Source organism: Lasioglossum baleicum, chromosome 17 (assembly GCF_051020765.1).
Source record: "Lasioglossum baleicum chromosome 17, iyLasBale1, whole genome shotgun sequence".
In the NCBI taxonomy this organism is placed as follows: Eukaryota; Metazoa; Arthropoda; class Insecta; order Hymenoptera; family Halictidae; genus Lasioglossum; species Lasioglossum baleicum.
The window spans coordinates 4,841,162-4,858,887 of NC_134945.1; the positions used below are offsets into that span (position 1 = coordinate 4,841,162).

The 17,726-nt window shown below is 44.7% G+C and overlaps 2 protein-coding genes across 2 annotated transcripts; both read left to right on the forward strand.

The window, feature by feature from the left end:
- Positions 1-1,097: 1,097 nt before the first annotated feature.
- LOC143217533 (uncharacterized) lies at positions 1,098-5,045 on the forward strand. The gene has a single exon (XM_076441918.1). The coding sequence runs from the start codon at positions 1,098-1,100 to the stop codon at positions 5,043-5,045; it is 3,948 nt and encodes a 1,315-aa protein (XP_076298033.1).
- Positions 5,046-5,048: 3 nt separating this feature from the next.
- LOC143217534 (uncharacterized) lies at positions 5,049-6,002 on the forward strand. Its single transcript, XM_076441919.1, has one exon. The coding sequence runs from the start codon at positions 5,049-5,051 to the stop codon at positions 6,000-6,002; it is 954 nt and encodes a 317-aa protein (XP_076298034.1).
- Positions 6,003-17,726: the final 11,724 nt, after the last annotated feature.

Here is a 17,726-nt window from a genome sequence, read left to right on the forward strand (position 1 = left end):
AGTTATGCACTAATAATAATTGCCATATCCCTTGTACTGCTGCACAAATCACAACAATCAGGTAATGCAATCACTAGACCGCGGATTTCATGTTGTTAAACGCGAACGATACAGTTTCGTATGATTCAGCGCCGCGACCACCCCCCTCGTCGTCCCTACAGCACCGCGGCGAGTCTTCACCTCGAAGCGAGCTCCCGTATGTGTGTACGGTGGGGGAATCCACCGATTACCGGTAAATAGGACCCCCAGCCAGTTTTGAAGTTGGTTCCGTTGTAACCTCCTCTGCGAGTACACACGCGAATTATATAATAGCTACGAGCAAGTTTCAAAAACGACCGATAATCTCCTCTGCGAGAAACACGTAGAATAATCTCCCCTGCGAGCTCTGTTCTTTCGGGTTAAAGTGTGTCCGTAGCCTCAGCAACAATAAAGTGCTTGTTTTGTGAACCGTAACACGCGGGTGGAACAATTGACTGAAACCTCTCACGAAGATCCAACCTCCGACCGAATTTTCTCCTGTCCTTCTTCACGCGAGTCCAACGCATTTATCGTTCACGGATCCTCAGTTCCCTAAAGGGTTCGTGTAACAGTTTTTGGTCCTTCGAGCCGGATTAGTGAAGAAACCTGGATCGGTCGGAAAACGTTAGAGGCGAAACCAACCGTCCATTTCAAACGAGTGTGTCGGGTCTCGTGACTTTCAAAGTAAAAACACGCTGTGAACATGAATACAAGTGTCACGGAGACCTTCGAAGCGGTGCTGGAGCGGCAAACACAGGCGTTTGCTCAATTCACGAAAATATTGGCGAATACGAAGAAAAAAGGGGTCGACAACTACACCGTGGAGTATCTGGACACCAGGCTGACCATGTATCAGGAGACCTGGACCCAGATTACTTCTTTCAACGGGTACCTCCAAGCGTACCGGAAAGCGGACCGGACGAAAGAAGACCTACCTTACTTCAAGGCCGGAACAATGGATCGGATGGAGGACGCGTACCTTGATGGCTGGTCCTACCTACGGGAGCAGCTGGCCCATCTACGCCCCCCCCCCCATCACACCCCCTGCGGCGAATTCATCTATGGCGTTTCCAGCTAGCATGGTAACTCGTCCCGCGCATGTTAAATTACCCCGGATCGAACTCCCGAAATTTGACGGCGATTACACGCGTTGGAAATCGTTCGAATCGCGATTCAATTCCGCGGTAATTGTAAACGAAACCTTGACGGGCTCAGAACGATTGCAGTACTTGCTTAGCGCATTGTCGGGCGAAGCACTAGAATCGATACAGCACCTCGATGTAACGGACGCGAACTTCCAGATCGGCTGGACACGTCTCAAGGAAATTTACGATAACGAACGAGTTATTGTACATACGCTGATGCAAAAACTTTATTCCTTGAAATCGATCAAATTGTCGCAGCTCGACTCGCTGAATCAGTTCACGATTCATTATCGTAACACCCTCGAGGCGTTGTACAAGTTAGGTAGAGGCACGAAAGAGGATCATCTCGTTTATTTCGTTTCGAGCAAGTTCGACCGCGAATTAGAAACGGAGTGGAACAAAACCCTCGGAGATGCACGAACCTACCCAACATACGCGGCGATGGAAAAGTTTGTTTTAGAACAAACCGCGGCGGTTAAGATGTCCAATCAACCGACGCAACAACTACAATCCTCCGCGGGTCCTGCGAAACCGTTACGACAAAAAACGAACGCGCACGTGATTGAAGAAAGTAGGCCGTCTCCTACTTGTTTTCTTTGCAAAGAAGCGCACGTACCCCGCGACTGGAGCATGTTCCGTAGCCTCTCGCCACTAGCGCGCTTCGAGACGCTGAAAAGTCAACACGCGTGCATAAATTGCCTCGGCGCGAATCACACCGTGTCGAATTGCCCGAGCACAAACGTGTGTAGACAGTGTGGTGAAAAGCACCACACATTGCTGCACCGCGGAGAATCCAGGGCCCTCAGCAGACCCAAAACGAGTGGTTACCGAAACCATGCATCTTCGGTCCAGCCCTCGAGATTAGACGCGTCTACCACTCTTCAGACACCGTTATCGGCTCAAGCCCCTGCGCGGCCCGCGAATTCAGAAGAAATCGGTAGTAACGTTGCGACACATTTCGCCGAAGCCAGTCCGAATGGCATTCAGACTGTCCTACTGGCTACCGCAATGGTCAAAGTTTTCGCGCCCAACGGTCAGTCGCGATTAGCCCGCGCGCTATTAGACCAGGGGTCTCAATCCTCGTTCGTGTCCACCAATCTTGTACAGCAGCTACGTTTACAAAAAGTCCGATCACCGATTTCCGTGACCGGTCTCGGCGGCGAACAAACAAGCAACATTGATTATAGTGTGCAACTGCGGATAGGTTCGTCCAAACAGGAGTCAACAGCACTGTCAACCCGTGCGTTCATAGTGCGCGGTATAACGCAGTACGCGCCGCCGGCGATCCAGATGGAAAATTACAGCGCCCTGTTCGATCTCGCGCTCGCGGACCCCGAGCCCGCATCAAAGCAACGTATCGAATTGCTCCTAGGCGCGGATATCTTCGCGCAAATTCTACGACCTGGCGTTCGACTCCCCAGTAACCAAGGACCGATTGCGCAAAATACGGTATTCGGTTGGATCTTGTCCGGATGCATCAACACCCCGGAAAACCATCGCGTCGCGGTTACCACGCATCACGGGACAATCACGGATCCACTCGAACGTGCGTTAACTCGTTTTTGGGAAACGGAAGCGGTCCCTGAAACGCGTATCCTCACTCCCTTGGAAATAGAATGCGAGCGGCACTTCGAAAAAACCTACTCGCGCGACGCTACCGGCAGATTCGTGGTGCGGTTACCGTTTCTCAAGTCGGTCCCTGAGGACTTCCTCGGAGATTCACTCCGAGGAGCCACCGCGTCACTGGCACGTCTGACCCGGAAACTACGCGAAAACGAGGCGGTAAAATGCGAATATAATGCGTTCATCCGCGAGTATGAGTCGCTCGGCCACATGAACCGTCTCGATGGCGTCGACCGTTCGAGGAATTACATTCCACATCGCGCCGTTCTCCGAGAGGAAAGCTTGACTACAAAGCTCCGAGTCGTTTTTAATGCGTCGAGCCAAACGTCTAGCGGATACTCCTTAAACGACATCCTACTTACTGGTCCGAAGTTACAGTTAGATATCACTCACATCTTATTAGCGTGGCGAATCCACAAATATGTTCTAGTGGCGGACATTGAGAAAATGTTCCGTCAAATTCTCATCCACCCACAAGATCGCAAATATCAATGCATCTTGTGGAGAAGCGAATCTACCGGTAATCTCGAGACGTTCGAATTGAATACGGTAACCTACGGAACCGCCTGCGCCCCGTACCTCTCGATGCGCGTTATACAAGAAGTAAACAAGTTGGAAGGTTCGGAATACCCCCTCGCGTCCCCGATTCTTCGCAACAGTGTTTATGTCGACGACGTATTCATGGGCGCGCCGGACAAACAGCTGCTCGAACAGACTAGAATACAAGTCTGTCAGCTGTTGTCTCGAGGCGGATTCAATCTGCGAAAATGGGCGGGCAACGATGCCGAATCCCTGCGAAATATTCCCGAAACCACACATTCACACGCGGTGGATCTGCGAATATTCAATGATTCGGAACTCAAAGTCCTCGGAATCAGGTGGATCCCCTCGGACGACGCGTTCTATTTTGACTTACAAAAACTGGCGGTCAGAAAGGAGAAGATGAGCAAGCGCGAATTGCTCTCGGAGATTGCGACGTTGTTCGACCCTCTAGGATGGTTGTCTCCAATTGTTGTTCGAGCCAAAATCTTGATGCAGCAACAATGGCTCGAACGAATCAGCTGGGATGACTGCGTATCGGACGACACCCGCGAAACCTGGAACCTCTTCTGTATGGACTGGCGTGCTTTAACCGCAATGAGGGTCCCGCGGTGGATCCAGTACGCCCCTGACTCACTCGAAATCCAACTACATGGATTCAGCGACGCATCTCGTGCCGCCTTTTCATGCGCGATTTACGCCCGCGTAACGTCGCTCACCGGCGAAACGCATACAACGCTGCTCACAGCTAAATCGCGAGTAGCTCCAATAAAAACTGTCTCTATCCTTATCCTCGAGTTAAACGGAGCCGTCATGCTAACTGAATTGGCCGCTCACGTGACCCACTCGATCGGGATACCGGTAACGAAGACGGTTTGCTGGACGGACTCCACGATTGTCCTCGCATGGTTGCGGAAACACCCAGCAGCTTGGAAGACCATGGTGGCCAACAGGACGTCCAAGATCCACTCCACACTGCCGAATGCCGTCTGGAGACACGTGCCGACGCACTACAATCCTGCAGACCTGAATTCGCGTGGTGTAAGTGCAGAAGCACTGCTGTCATCGACGCTGTGGATCGAAGGTCCATCGTGGTTGAAGAGGGACGAAGAAGACTGGCCCGTTCAGCAGACCTACGAAATGGAGGAGGAAAAATGTAAAACCGCCGTACATAATACGGTCACAATCAAAGATTGGGATGCTCTGTCTCGCTTCTCTAGCTGGCAACGCCTAATCCGCGTATTCTGTCACGTGCGGCGATTTATAAACACGGTGCGAAAGCAAACAAGCACCGCGCCCCCCTCGTTCCTCACCGTCTCGGAGCTACGCGATTCGGAAATAACAATACTGCGAATAATCCAACGCAGCTCGTTCGCAACCGAAATCGCCGCGTTCGCGCGGAACAAACCGTTGACCAATAGCTCGTCACTTTTACCGCTCAACCCTTTCATCGACCAATACGGAGTCGTACGCGTAGGCGGGAGGCTCAGAAACTCCTTTCTGCCTTGGGAAACGAAGCACCCCGCGATATTGCCGAAACATCACGTTTCCGACCTCATTATTCGGGAATCGCATCTTCTCTCCTTGCATGGCGGAAATCAAATCACGACGTACACAACAAGACAAAAATATTGGATCCTAGGGTTGCGTAATTCGGTCCGTCGCGTGATTCATAAGTGCGTCAAATGCGCGCGTTGGCGGGCGGAAACTGCAACGTAGGTAATGCAAGACCTCGCGACGTCACGTTGCCGTCCGTCCCCTCCATTCTCTCACATTGGAGTCGATTACGCCGGTCCCTACCAAGTACGAGACGCACCCGGGCGCGGAAAGCGAACTTATAAAAAATACATTGCAGTATTTATCTGTTTTGCTACTCACGCGGTCCATTTAGAGTTGGTTGATGATTGCTCCACGGCTGCCTTCCTCGCAGCCTTCGACCGCTTCACGTCCAGACGTGGTGTTCCTCAGACGATCACTAGCGACAATGGCACGAATTTCGTAGGCGCGTCCAACGAACTCGCTCGACACTTCGTCGAAGTCACAAATTCGCCGGAATTGAAAAATCGATGCTCCACTCTTCGAATTCAGTGGAAGTTCTATCCCCCGGGCGCTCCTCATCACGGAGGAATGCAGGAAGCCGCAGTCCGGTCAACCAAGCATCATCTTCGTCGTATCATGGGGTCGTTCGCGTCAACCTCCAAAGAGATGTCCACCACACTGCTTTGCGAGGTGGAAGCCACGTTAAACTCGCGTCCGATTACTCGGGTGCGCGACGACCCAGAGTGTCTTGAAATCCTTACGCCAGGGCACTTTTTAACCGGTAGTCCGCTGATTTCACGTCCGGTTCCTCCCGTGATTGACGAGCCGACAACGCACTTATCACGATGGCAACAAGTGCAAAAATTCCACGAACTGCTGTGGCGCGTATGGTCCCGCGAGTACTTGCAGGAACTGCAGTCGCGGTACAAATGGCAAACTGGACAAAAGGATCTGACTGTAGGAGCGGTAGTCCTCTTGGACAACCCCCTACTACCTCCTAACAAATGGGAATTAGGGAGGGTCGTAAAAACGTTCCCAGGTAAAGACGGCCACGTACGAGTGGTGGAGGTTAAGACCGCGTCCTCAACATATAAACGACCCATCACTCGCGTCTACCAGTTACCAGTAAACAACTGAAGGCACCCCCCGAATAATGTTGTCGAGCGTGCGACGTCACGACCTAAGTGACATAATAGTCGCGGCCGGCCGTCGGCCCAGGTGTCATCATCCGAAACATTGTAAATATTGTAAATAGTTAGTATGTGTGTGTATGTGTATGTATGTATGGGGAGCTCTTCGAGATATATAGATTATCCGTTTCTGTTGCGCGACCGCGCAAGGCGGGCGGTTTGTTAAACGCGAACGATACAGTTTCGTATGATTCAGCGCCGCGACCACCCCCCTCGTCGTCCCTACAGCACCGCGGCGAGTCTTCACCTCGAAGCGGGCTCCCGTATGTGTGTACGGTGGGGGAATCCACCGATTACCGGTAAATAGGACCCCCAGCCAGTTTTGAAGTTGGTTCCGTTGTAACCTCCTCTGCGAGTACACACGCGAATTATATAATAGCTACGAGCAAGTTTCAAAAACGACCGATAATCTCCTCTGCGAGAAACACGTAGAATAATCTCCCCTGCGAGCTCTGTTCTTTCGGGTTAAAGTGCGTCCGTAGCCTCAGCAACAATAAAGTGCTTGTTTTGTGAACCGTAACACGCGGGTGGAACAATTGACTGAAACCTCTCACGAAGATCCAACCTCCGACCGAATTTTCTCCTGTCCTTCTTCACGCGAGTCCAACGCATTTATCGTTCACGGATCCTCAGTTCCCTAAAGGGTTCGTGTAACAATGTATTTGTAGCAAACATGAGTAGGTGCATTTTAATACAGTAGAGAGATTAAAATAATTTCAAAACACCATAGTATTATTTTCAACTTCTTAAAATGATCACAGTGAGAATCAAATATCTGTCTGGCTCCTGTCCCTTGTAATAGCGGCAGCCAACATTAATGTTGCATAAAGATCCGCAGTCTAGTGATTAGTTTAAATATCACTATCAAAAACACAGCTAATAGCAACCGTTAGCTTTGAATTGACAAGTCTTTGGAGATGTTCTCTCTACCGCGGCTCGAACGACACTGATTTTCCGCAAGATTTTTCTAAAGAATTTAGGAAGGGCATTTAGAGTGTCGAAATTCGAAATGCACGCTGTAGCACGTTTACGAAAACGACGAGACGGTTAGATGAAAAACAGGACGCGAGAAGGACCGCTGTAAGAGTTACGGCAAACACATGTTTCGTTTTTCCTGCAGATTGGTACGCAGAGTCGATGGGTAACCGCGGGTTCGAAAACGTCATCCGTCCTTTTACCCAGCAAGGGGTAAAAATGTCAGGTCAGCGTACCATCCCTATTGTCCTATACCTTCCTTAAGAAACTTTCTAAAAGTAGGACAGACGACGTTTTCGAACGGTTACCCATCGACTCTGCGTACCAATCTGCAGGAAAAACTGAACATGTGATTGCCATAAATCTTTAAGCGGTCCTTCTCGTATCCTATTTTTCGTCTAACCGTCCCTTCGTTTTCGTAAACGTGCTACAGCGTGCATTTCGAATTTCGACACTCTAAATGCCCTTCCTAAATTCTTTAGAAAAATCTTGCGGAAAATCACTGTCGTTCGAGCCGCGGTAGAGAGAACATCTCCAAAGACTTGTCAATTCAATGCTAACGGTTGCTATTAGCTGTGTTTTTGATATTGGTATTTAAACTAATCACTAGATTGCGGATCTTTATGCAAAATTAATGTTGGCTGCCGCTATTACAAGGGACAGGAGCCAGACAGATATTTGAGTCTTACTGTGATCATTTTAAGAATTTGAAAATAATACATTGGTTTTTTGAATTTATTTTAATCTCTCTACTGTCTTAAAATGCACCTACTCATGTTTGCTACAAATGCATGAAATCCGCAGTCTAGTGATTGCATTACCTGATTGTTGTGATTTGTGCAGCAGTACAAGGGATATGGCAATTATTATTAGTGCATAACTATGTGTTGACAAATGTGAACAGTGATTGTGAGTGTGGAGAAATTTCAAGGCTTCTGTGTGAAATAAACATACGAATTTTTTATCGATTCGAAAGTGAAAGTTAAATTTTGGATCGTCGACTTGATCGCGCATCCCTTAGGCCTTCTACCACCGGCAGTGCAGTTCGTCGACCTGGCCGTACGTCCTTTGGCTTTCGGTACTGCCGTATACCTGAAGACATCTGTGCAGTTCGTCACCGAGTGACCCAGTGACACACATTTCGAAGCAGCAAATGGTTTTACGGCTGAATACGTGAGTTTTTAATACAATCAGTTTCTGCTTCTTCTCTTTTTTTACGATTATCTCGTAAACCAAAGCCAACCGCCAAATAGTCTAAAGAGAAATGTTGTTCAGAATAATGGTCTTGACCACATATCCAAAGCTCATTGAAATCGGATAGAAGCTAGTAGTACATCGATCCCATGGATTTACAAGTAAAGTTTCTCGCGATTCCCACTATGCGATTCTTGTAGAGTTTTCCGCGCTGATTCCGAATCTGGTTTTAATTTTTTTCCTATACGTCCAGTTTTTGAGAAAATGGAGTTTAAAAAAAAGACATATTTTTCAACTTTAAACAAATATTGCGATGTTATTATAAAAGATATTGAATTGTTCTTTACAGCAAAAGATTCTGTAGACTTTCCCGAATACAGTGATATCCAATATTAATACATTAGATTGTTTAAACATGTTTAAACAATGATTAAAGACGGAGATGCACCACTTTTGCACCAATTTTTGCGGATATTTTCGAATTTATCTCAAAAAATAAGGGTCCAGCGAAAAATTGAACTATACCACGCGAAAGAGCAGACTTTTATCTTGAGAAACCCCCCTGTGAAGTTTGCATGGTCGACGTTTTTTTCGAACCAGAAAGCAAAATATCTTCGCCCGACAAGAGTTGTCACCAGTGGCGCTCACCACCAGAACGGTCGTTCGCCGCTCCGTATTCCGTCGCTGCGCCGTATCCCGTCCCGAGCGCCACTGGCGGAAACTCATGTTGCGCGAAGATATTTTGCTTTCTGGTTCGAAAAAAACGTCGACCATGCAAACTTCACAGGAGGGTTTCTCAAGATAAAAGTCTGCTCTTTCGCGTGGTATAGTTCAATTTTTCGCTGGACCCTTATTTTTTGAGATAAATTCGAAAATATCCGCAAAAATTGGTGCAAAAGTGGTGCATCTCCGTCTTTAATCATTGTTTAAACATGTTTAAACAATCGTAATGTATTAATATTGGATATCACTGTATTCGGGAAAGTCTACAGAATCTTTTGCTGTAAAGAACAATTCAATATCTTTTATAATAACATCGCAATATTTGTTTAAAGTTGAAAAATATGTCTTTTTTTTAAACTCCATTTTCTCAAAAACTGGACGTATAGGAAAAAAATTAAAACCAGATTCGGAATCAGCGCGGAAAACTCTACAAGAATCGCATAGTGGGAATCGAAATACTTTTTGGCTGTTGGACAGTGTAATAGGAAAGCTTCTGGAGGGATATTTCCAGTATTGCACGTTCTTGTGTAATATTCGTCATTTGGGTATAGCGAACTAGAAATTAAATTGTTGTTTCTTATATGTCTAATTTTTGCGAAATAATCTCTATTTAATTTTATCATAAAGCTATCTATCCTTGGTATATTTGCCGTGTCATATAGTTTTTTACATGTTTCGAATTTTTTGAAATTCGATTCTCTACTCCTATATACACGCGTACACGCTCTTAGACATTTACGTTCGAATTTTCTAATAGATTCTATTATATGTGGGCTCGTGTTAAACCAAATAGGGCAACCATATGAGATTATAGGTCTGATCAAGAGCATGTAACGTAATTTTTTAATTTGCGGATTTAGGTAATCGGAATGGAATATTTTGCTGTTAGCCATGAATGCTTTTCTAGCTTTTTCCATTTGTATTTTTATGTGTTCGTTTAGTATTATTCGGTTATCTAAGTAAATTCCGAGGTATCGTACTAGATTTTTGTGCGGAACTGTTGTATCGTCAATTTTTATCTGGAATGATTTGTAGGAGTTTCTAAAAGTTTTGCTCTGTTTGTATATTTTTGGCCTGAATAAAATAGTTTCGCATTTTGTTGGGTTTATTTTTAACTTCCAGGTTTTATAGTATTCATTTATTTTGTTAACTATTGATTGCATTTTGGCTTGGAGATTTTTGACGTTTTTTCCTGTGATGTATATTATTAAGTCATCTGCGAAAAATATGACTTTTATGTCTGTTGAATCCGGTATATCAAATAGGTTCGGAATTTCTGCATTGAAAAAGTTAAAAAGAATCGGAGCTGTAACTGTTCCTTGTTGCAGGCCATCTTCCATTTCGACTAGAATATCTTCGTGTGTGTTTGTGTAAAATTTTTTGTTCAGTAACATGCTCGATAGTATTTTTAACAGGTGTGATTCGCAGCCTTTTTTTTCATTTTGTATAAGAGACCTTTGACCCACACTGTGTCAAAGGCCTTTTCTAGATCTATAAGGCAGGCTGCCACATTCTCTTTATTAAAAATAGCTGCGTGGATATCGGATGTTAGTTTATGTATTGCATGTATTGTACTTAGTTGATGTTTGAACCCGAATTGTGTGTCCGGAATTAAGTTGTTATCACCGTAAAATTTTTCTAGAGCTCTTTTTATTAGGATTTCGAATACTTTAGAGATATTGGGGAGAAGGCTGATTGGTCTGTAGCTAACAAGGGGAAGCCACGGTCGATGGGTCACGGATTTTTCTGAAACTTGCAGTACTTGAAGATATCTTCTCCAAATGTAATTTGATAAAGCAGTAGCGAGCGCTTCTCAAGATTTTTCGAGAAAATTGCATTTGAAAATCAGTTTACACGTTCATAAGGAGTTCCCGTTAAGAGGTCAATATGAAGTGAATAGCCGAGGGCGTAGCGAGGATTAGGGGAGAGTCGTGCAGTACCGACCGGCGTACTGTACCGACCAAAATTAATTTATGACTTTTCCAGGTCAAATGGCTACACTTCCTTTAAGAAAACAAATGAATATAACTATTGTGGGTAATATGTTTCGTTGCTACATTGTTCATTCGATTTTTTTCGCAGTTCTGACACATTTAGCGTGAGCGTTGATATTTCGAGTGTTAAGAGTTATTTTCTAGATCTGATAATTTATTTCTCAGGTAAGTAAATGACTTTGTTGAATTATGTATATTATACCTAGTCTATTAAGCATAATTAACGGGCCCTGTTTTGGAATTTTCTTTGTATATTATGTATACCATAACCTAAAATGTTTCCCCATGTTTGTCGTCCAGTACCGACCATCCAACTGTCGTGCAGTACCGACCAATCAACCATCGACCAGTATAAGCCAAACTTTTCTTATCTGTAAGTTCAATCTGTTAGCATTTGAAATGAAGTTAGAGAAGATGTTTATTCAATCTTTCTTCTACCTTTTCCCACAGAAAAATGTCCGAAATTCCAAAGCGGAAAAAACCATCATCAGTGCTCACTTTAAATATTAACGATAATTTTTCATTAACTTCTTTACGTGGTGTAACTTCAAAGTTCATGGAAATAGTAAAATCAATCTCTCCTAGCAACGACACATTAGAGTTGCAAACAAAAATGAGAAGACAACGGACGCAACAATCCGAAATCCTAACTTCGACCGTTTTTATAAACGAAGTTCAGAAAAAAAGGAACCTGGCTGACGAAAAAAAGATAAATGCGGAGAAAAGAAAAGCTGCAAGAAACGAAAAAGCCAAAGAAGCAGAAAAAAGGAAAGCTGAAACTCAATTAAGGAAAGGAAATAAGGAAAGATGTAAAAACTAAAAAAAAAAATGACATAATATATAAAAATATATAATTATTTTATTATTTGTATAAATAAAATTTGAATAAAAATGCGTATTCTAACATCTAAATGTCTTTGTAACGAGTCCGAATCCTCGTCACAACCGGATCTCTCCCTCGTTGCTGAATGGCTCGCCGAGCCAGGGTTCGCGGCGAGGGAAGCGGACGGGAGACGGTAGTTCGGGCGAGGTATGAAATAAACAGAACACGCGACGTAACTTTTACGTCTCACAGGGCCGCGGGTCGCGAAGATTTCCGATAACGTTCGCGGGTGCACGCACGCGGATTCGCGGTTCGCGGATCTGTCGGTCGATGACGGAAAACGGCCCGTCGCGGCAGGTACGGATTTTCCGCGACGGCTCGTCGACTTACTCGGATACGGGAACCGGCGGCTCGCGGCAACAGGTATTCGGGATCGGTCAGGACGGTTCGTGGGAACGGTGACGGGAACTTCGGCGCGAAGTTAAACGGATTCGTTCGACGGCACGTTGAACGAGCGAGGATACAACGGCGCGTTGCAAAAGGTGTCTCGACGGCACGTGGAGACGGCGACGGGAACTTCGGCGCGAAGTTAACGGATTCGTTCGACGGCACGTGGAACGGGCAAGGATACAACGGCGCGTTGCAAAAGGTGCCTCGACGGCGCGTGGAGACGGCGACGGGAACTTCGGCGCGAAGTTGAACGGAAGATTCGTTCGACGGCACGTTGAACGGGCGAGGATACAACGGCGCGTTGCAAAAGGTGCCTCGACGGCGCGTGGAGACGGCGACGGGAACTTCGGCGCGAAGTTAACGGATTCGTTCGACGGCACGTGGAACGGGCGAGGATACAACGGCGCGTTGCAAAAGGTGTCTCGACGGCACGTGGAGACGGCGACGGGAACTTCGGCGCGAAGTTGAACGGAAGATTCGTTCGACGGCACGTTGAACGGACGGGGATACAACGGCGCGTTGCACGGGGAACAGGAACGGTCGGGATCAGGGTCTTGACGGCTCGTCAGGGTAAGGCGCTTACCAGGGTTCCAGTCGACCAAGCGGCTCGCCTGCTGGACTCGGAAAGAGAGCGTGTCGCCTTCCGCGTTGCCTTTTATAGGCAAATTCGGTGATTACCGCGGGGTGCGCGGGTTGCGGTATGTATGCGGCGTCTGTCTCGAGGCGCGAAAACGCGGGAAGGTGCGTAGCGATGTGTCGCGCCTGGTTACGAGGCGTGAAATCGCGCGTTACGGGTTCGGTTTCGGTCGCGATCGTTCGGCGTGCTTCGGCAATACGCGAGTCTTCGCGTTAGTAGCAGAGCTGTACTGAGCCCGCTGTACAGGTCTGCTACATCTTTTTTTAACATTATTAATGATTTAGACTGAAAAATCTACTAAATACGTAATGGTCGGTACTGGACGACAATTCTTTGTTTCCTTCAAATTCTAATATCTTTATTCTTACAAATATTGAATACTAATTATTAAATTTCACAAAATCAATTTCTGGCCTTTTATTAAGTTCCCTTTGTGTTACAAATTCCTTTTTTTAATTTTAATTTTTACCGATTCTAGTCTACCTAATAACAAGAAAACTTAGAGCGGTCGGTACTGCACGACTCTCCCCTACTGGTAATCTGTAGGTTGCTGGTTCGTGTCTCGCTGTGGATTTTTTTTTTCTAGAACTTCGATACTCCTCCCTCAATTTTAAGCCTAAAATCTATTAATTATCACTTATTTTTATTTTTTAAGATGAAAATGCATGTTTTTTATTTGTTCGATCAAAATCAAAGTTTTTATTTGTGGCCGTTGGGAAATAAATCGAACAAAAAATAATTTCAAAATGTTATAGTTGCTTTATTATTGAAAATTCTCTCTGTATTGATTACATGCTAGTATGACACGAGCCAGGGTGATACTCGTCGTAAAAACATCAAAAACAATAATTCTTGCGGCATCTCGCACACACAATAAACGAAGCATTCGTACAAGAACACACGTTTTTCAGGACATCTATCGGAAAACACGCTTCATTCAAATTTACAAATATGTACCTCTCTGCTATCACAGAGTTTGGACGCAAACCACGCATAGTGTATCATATTCGCAAATATCGGAGAAGACAACTGATGGTGCACGATGGATTGTATTTTTATACAATCTTCTCTAGAATTTATTTCGCGTTTATGTTGAATTAAGTACGAGCAATTTTGCAGACGTTTTATTAAATTTTTTACTTGTCTGAAGAAATAAACATCGCACGGCTGGACCAGAGGTGTGCATTTTGGCGGTATTACCTTGACGCTGCACGTTGGCATACCCTCGTCATCCTGGAATAGCTCGTCGTACATTACCGGATCAGTCTGTCCTGTCCAAGAATCGATTAGTAATGCGAACTTCTTTTCTTGTACGTATGGCTTTAAACAATTCGTCAAATATTCTTTGAACAAAGCAGTTGTCAGTTTACCCGATTTGGAACTTGTTACAACTACGTTCTGGTATTTGGCCGAATACTAGTCCACCAACTTTCGCACCCTCGGTCCAAATTTTCCAGACTTTTCTTGCAGGCACACGAAAACGGTAGGTAACAATTTACCCGATAAAGTCACAGCGTACTGGGCAGTATACGAATGTATCATCTTGTTCACCCTCTGCATTTGGACAGAGACCACTTTTGATCCTCGTTGAGCGAGCGTCCTGCCGTAGGTCGATTGGTATTGGCATCCTGTTTGGTCCGTGTTGATGACAAAATCCATATGGAAATCTTTTATCAGCGCACGAGCTTGCGTGCAAAAAGTTTCTCCATCGTTGCGCTTTCGCTTTCCGAAACATATTTCGTGACTTTTCGTTGCCGGATTCTATGTTTTTGTTTAAATTGCGTTGTCCACGAAGCAGCCGCTTTAAATTTTAAATCGGAGAATTGGCTTGCAGCAGCTAGAGCCCACTCTTGTAAATTTCTTGTTGTCACTTGCTGACAATTGTTCCGAGCTTCCTGGAAACGGTCATTTGTCCACGAATCGATGGTAGCATATTTATCGAATGCGGTGCCGCCACTTTTAATATGCTCTTCCCACTTTTTTAAATGTTCCATGCGTTTTAAGCGGGTGCATCCTTTCTTGTGCAGGTTCTTCAGTGTCCAACCTGGATGTGCCTTTGCAACATTCACAACTTTAATTTTGTACTCCAATGGAATATATTCCGTTTTCATTGTCTTCTTCGCTGGCTGATAATCCTCGGACGAACTGAATCCTCCAACTTCCTCGTATGTGTCCTCGACGAGTTCATCGTTCATGAAAAGTTCTTCGGATTCGATGACTTTCTTCTCGTTCAACATTTCAATAGTGCGACAGTAAATTTCTTCTCCCATGTGAATGGCCTTATCACTAATGACTGTTGAAGCCTCTGATACAATTATACCATCTTGAGCAAGCAGCCCTAAATAATACCTCACGGCATCTTGCAACAGCAACTTCTCATTGTCAATATCATTGTCCACATTTTCATCCGGACACACCGCAACTTGTGCTATCGAAGGACCTTGCACGCACACCATATCCACGTCCGGCATTATTACACAAAAAAACGCAGAACTCGAAAACCAAAGAGCGGAAAAAAGATCGTCGCGGGAGGTAACGTACTCGTTCGTCCACCGTACTAAAAAATGTGAGGACCTCCGACGCATTTTAAGGACTATTTATATGGTTATTGAAAAAGACAGTATGTCCGAAAAAGAGGGACGGATGAAGGCTTGCGGAAAACCGCCGGAAAAAACGTCTATTATAATATAACGAAAAGTTCCTGGCTATGGCAATGAGTTAGCCGGACAATCAGGTATGTACATATACCTGCAATAATTGCTCTTGTCGGGAGTCAAGAACATTCGCTCGCGGGAAAGTACCGCACGAGGTCGAACCGAGCCCAGGTAAAGACTTTAACTGTAAAAAAACTGTAAAAACCTGAAAAACCCATTAATAAAATGGGGAACCGAATTTTCCGGGACCTGGTAGCGACAACCTCGCTACAGAACCTTCTACACAACTTCGAAACGATGCTACGACAGCTCTTGTCGAAATGCGATTCTGTGATAGCAGAGAGGTACATGTATGTATGTACTTTATTGGTTCCCCTTAGGGTTACAATTTTCCTACATTTTCACCTCAACCATATTTCCTACTTTACCCGTTTCTCGTCTTCCTAAACTAACTTATATCCTACCTTATATCTATGCTTATATATATATAGAGAGAGAGAGAGAGAGAGAAGCAAACTATATACAAAAGACGCTATGTACACTATTTACAATGATTTACATACCTTAACCTATCACTTAAGCTTTAAATCTTACATACTAATCTTACATGCTAAAACGGACCTCCTCTTCCGGTTGCTTATCATTCATTCCATTCTTACCATTCATACCATCCATTCTTTCTCTCCATTCCTCTAATTTCCTCAGCCACTCTTCCCCACCCCCTTCATCTTCTAACACTTTCTCTATCCACTCCTGCCAGCCTTCTTCTTCATCTACTCTCATACATACCTCCCATACATGTTCCCATGTTTCCCTCTCCCAACCACACACTCTACATTTTTTCTCCTCTTCATCCTCCCAGTACTTCTCCCCCCTCATTCCATTGCCTAGTCTAAATTTCGCCATTCTCTTCCATCTACTCTCCCCCCACCCTTTCTTTAGATATCCCGGCAGCCCCTCACCCTTTACCCTCCCATACCAACTATTAAAATTCGCGTTCCTAATTCTTTCCCATCTTTCTTCACTCTGTTTTATCTTCTCCCTTCTTATTATTTCTTCGCTTAAGGACTCTTGCCTTTCCTCTATCAGTTTCGACATCTCCTCTTCCGTCCACCCCCTCTCCCTAAAGAAATCCCATCTCTCTTTTTCCCATCCGTCCCTCTGCCCTCCCTTTCTATCTCTTCTTCTCAATTCCTCCCAGCATAGGCGCGCTAACTCCCCTCCCTTACCTTGCCCCAATTTATTCTCATACCCCCATGCCCTTATGCCTGCCCTCCCTCTAAGTAGTTCCCTTTGTAATTCCTCCCTTACCATGTACCCCGGCGTAAAGGGCATAGCCGGATAAGATAGTCAAAAATGCCCTTGAGCCGAATTTTATCGACGATGTGCCATTCGATAGAGCACCAAGAAAAAACATACTGTGCAAAATTTCAACCCTGTATCTCGATCGGGAGGGTAGTTATGGGGTAAAAACGAAAAATCAGTTTTTGGCCTATTTTCCCTAGTTAATGACGCTTAAAAATTCTGAAAAAAATCTGACACATGTCAAAAACCCAAATACATACTTTGCAATTGGTTTCAGATTTTTAAAATGGAAATCCTGCTTGTAAAAAATCAAAAACCTCAAAAAAATCGAAAAAATGCAGATTTCACATGGAAGTTTTAGAGTGACAATATTTATATTTTTACAGTAGCAGTATATTGTTATAAGTATTGTTCATGAATTTTTTCAGATTTTTCGGTTTGGTGCGCCGTTGTTAAAAAAAATAAAAACCGATTTTCTCGACGTTTTTTCCGCGAAGAACTAAGCTAACCTTAAAATTGTTACGTTCTATTTATTCTGTAAGTCTATCTGGCTCTGATAAACCTTGAGCATTCTACAGAAGTAATTAAAAAATGAAATCAACTTAATTAATATTTCTACAGTATGAACATTACATCTAGAAATATCACTCACGTTTTCAACAGTTCAGTTGGCTCAGTGCGTTAGGCATTCGATTGTGGACCGGCCTATACTAGGTTCGCGCCCGTCGTGGGTCTATTTTTTTTATTTCATCAATTCTCTTCCTTTTTTATTTCTAACTTCACACTAGTCAAGGATATTTTTGTAGAATTCTTTTAAAAGCAATATTGAAATATTTAAAAAGTATTTTAAGGTAAAATACACCAAATACAGTAGTGTCTAACAGAGTCGTAAGGCGAGGAAAGAAAAGAAAAGGTA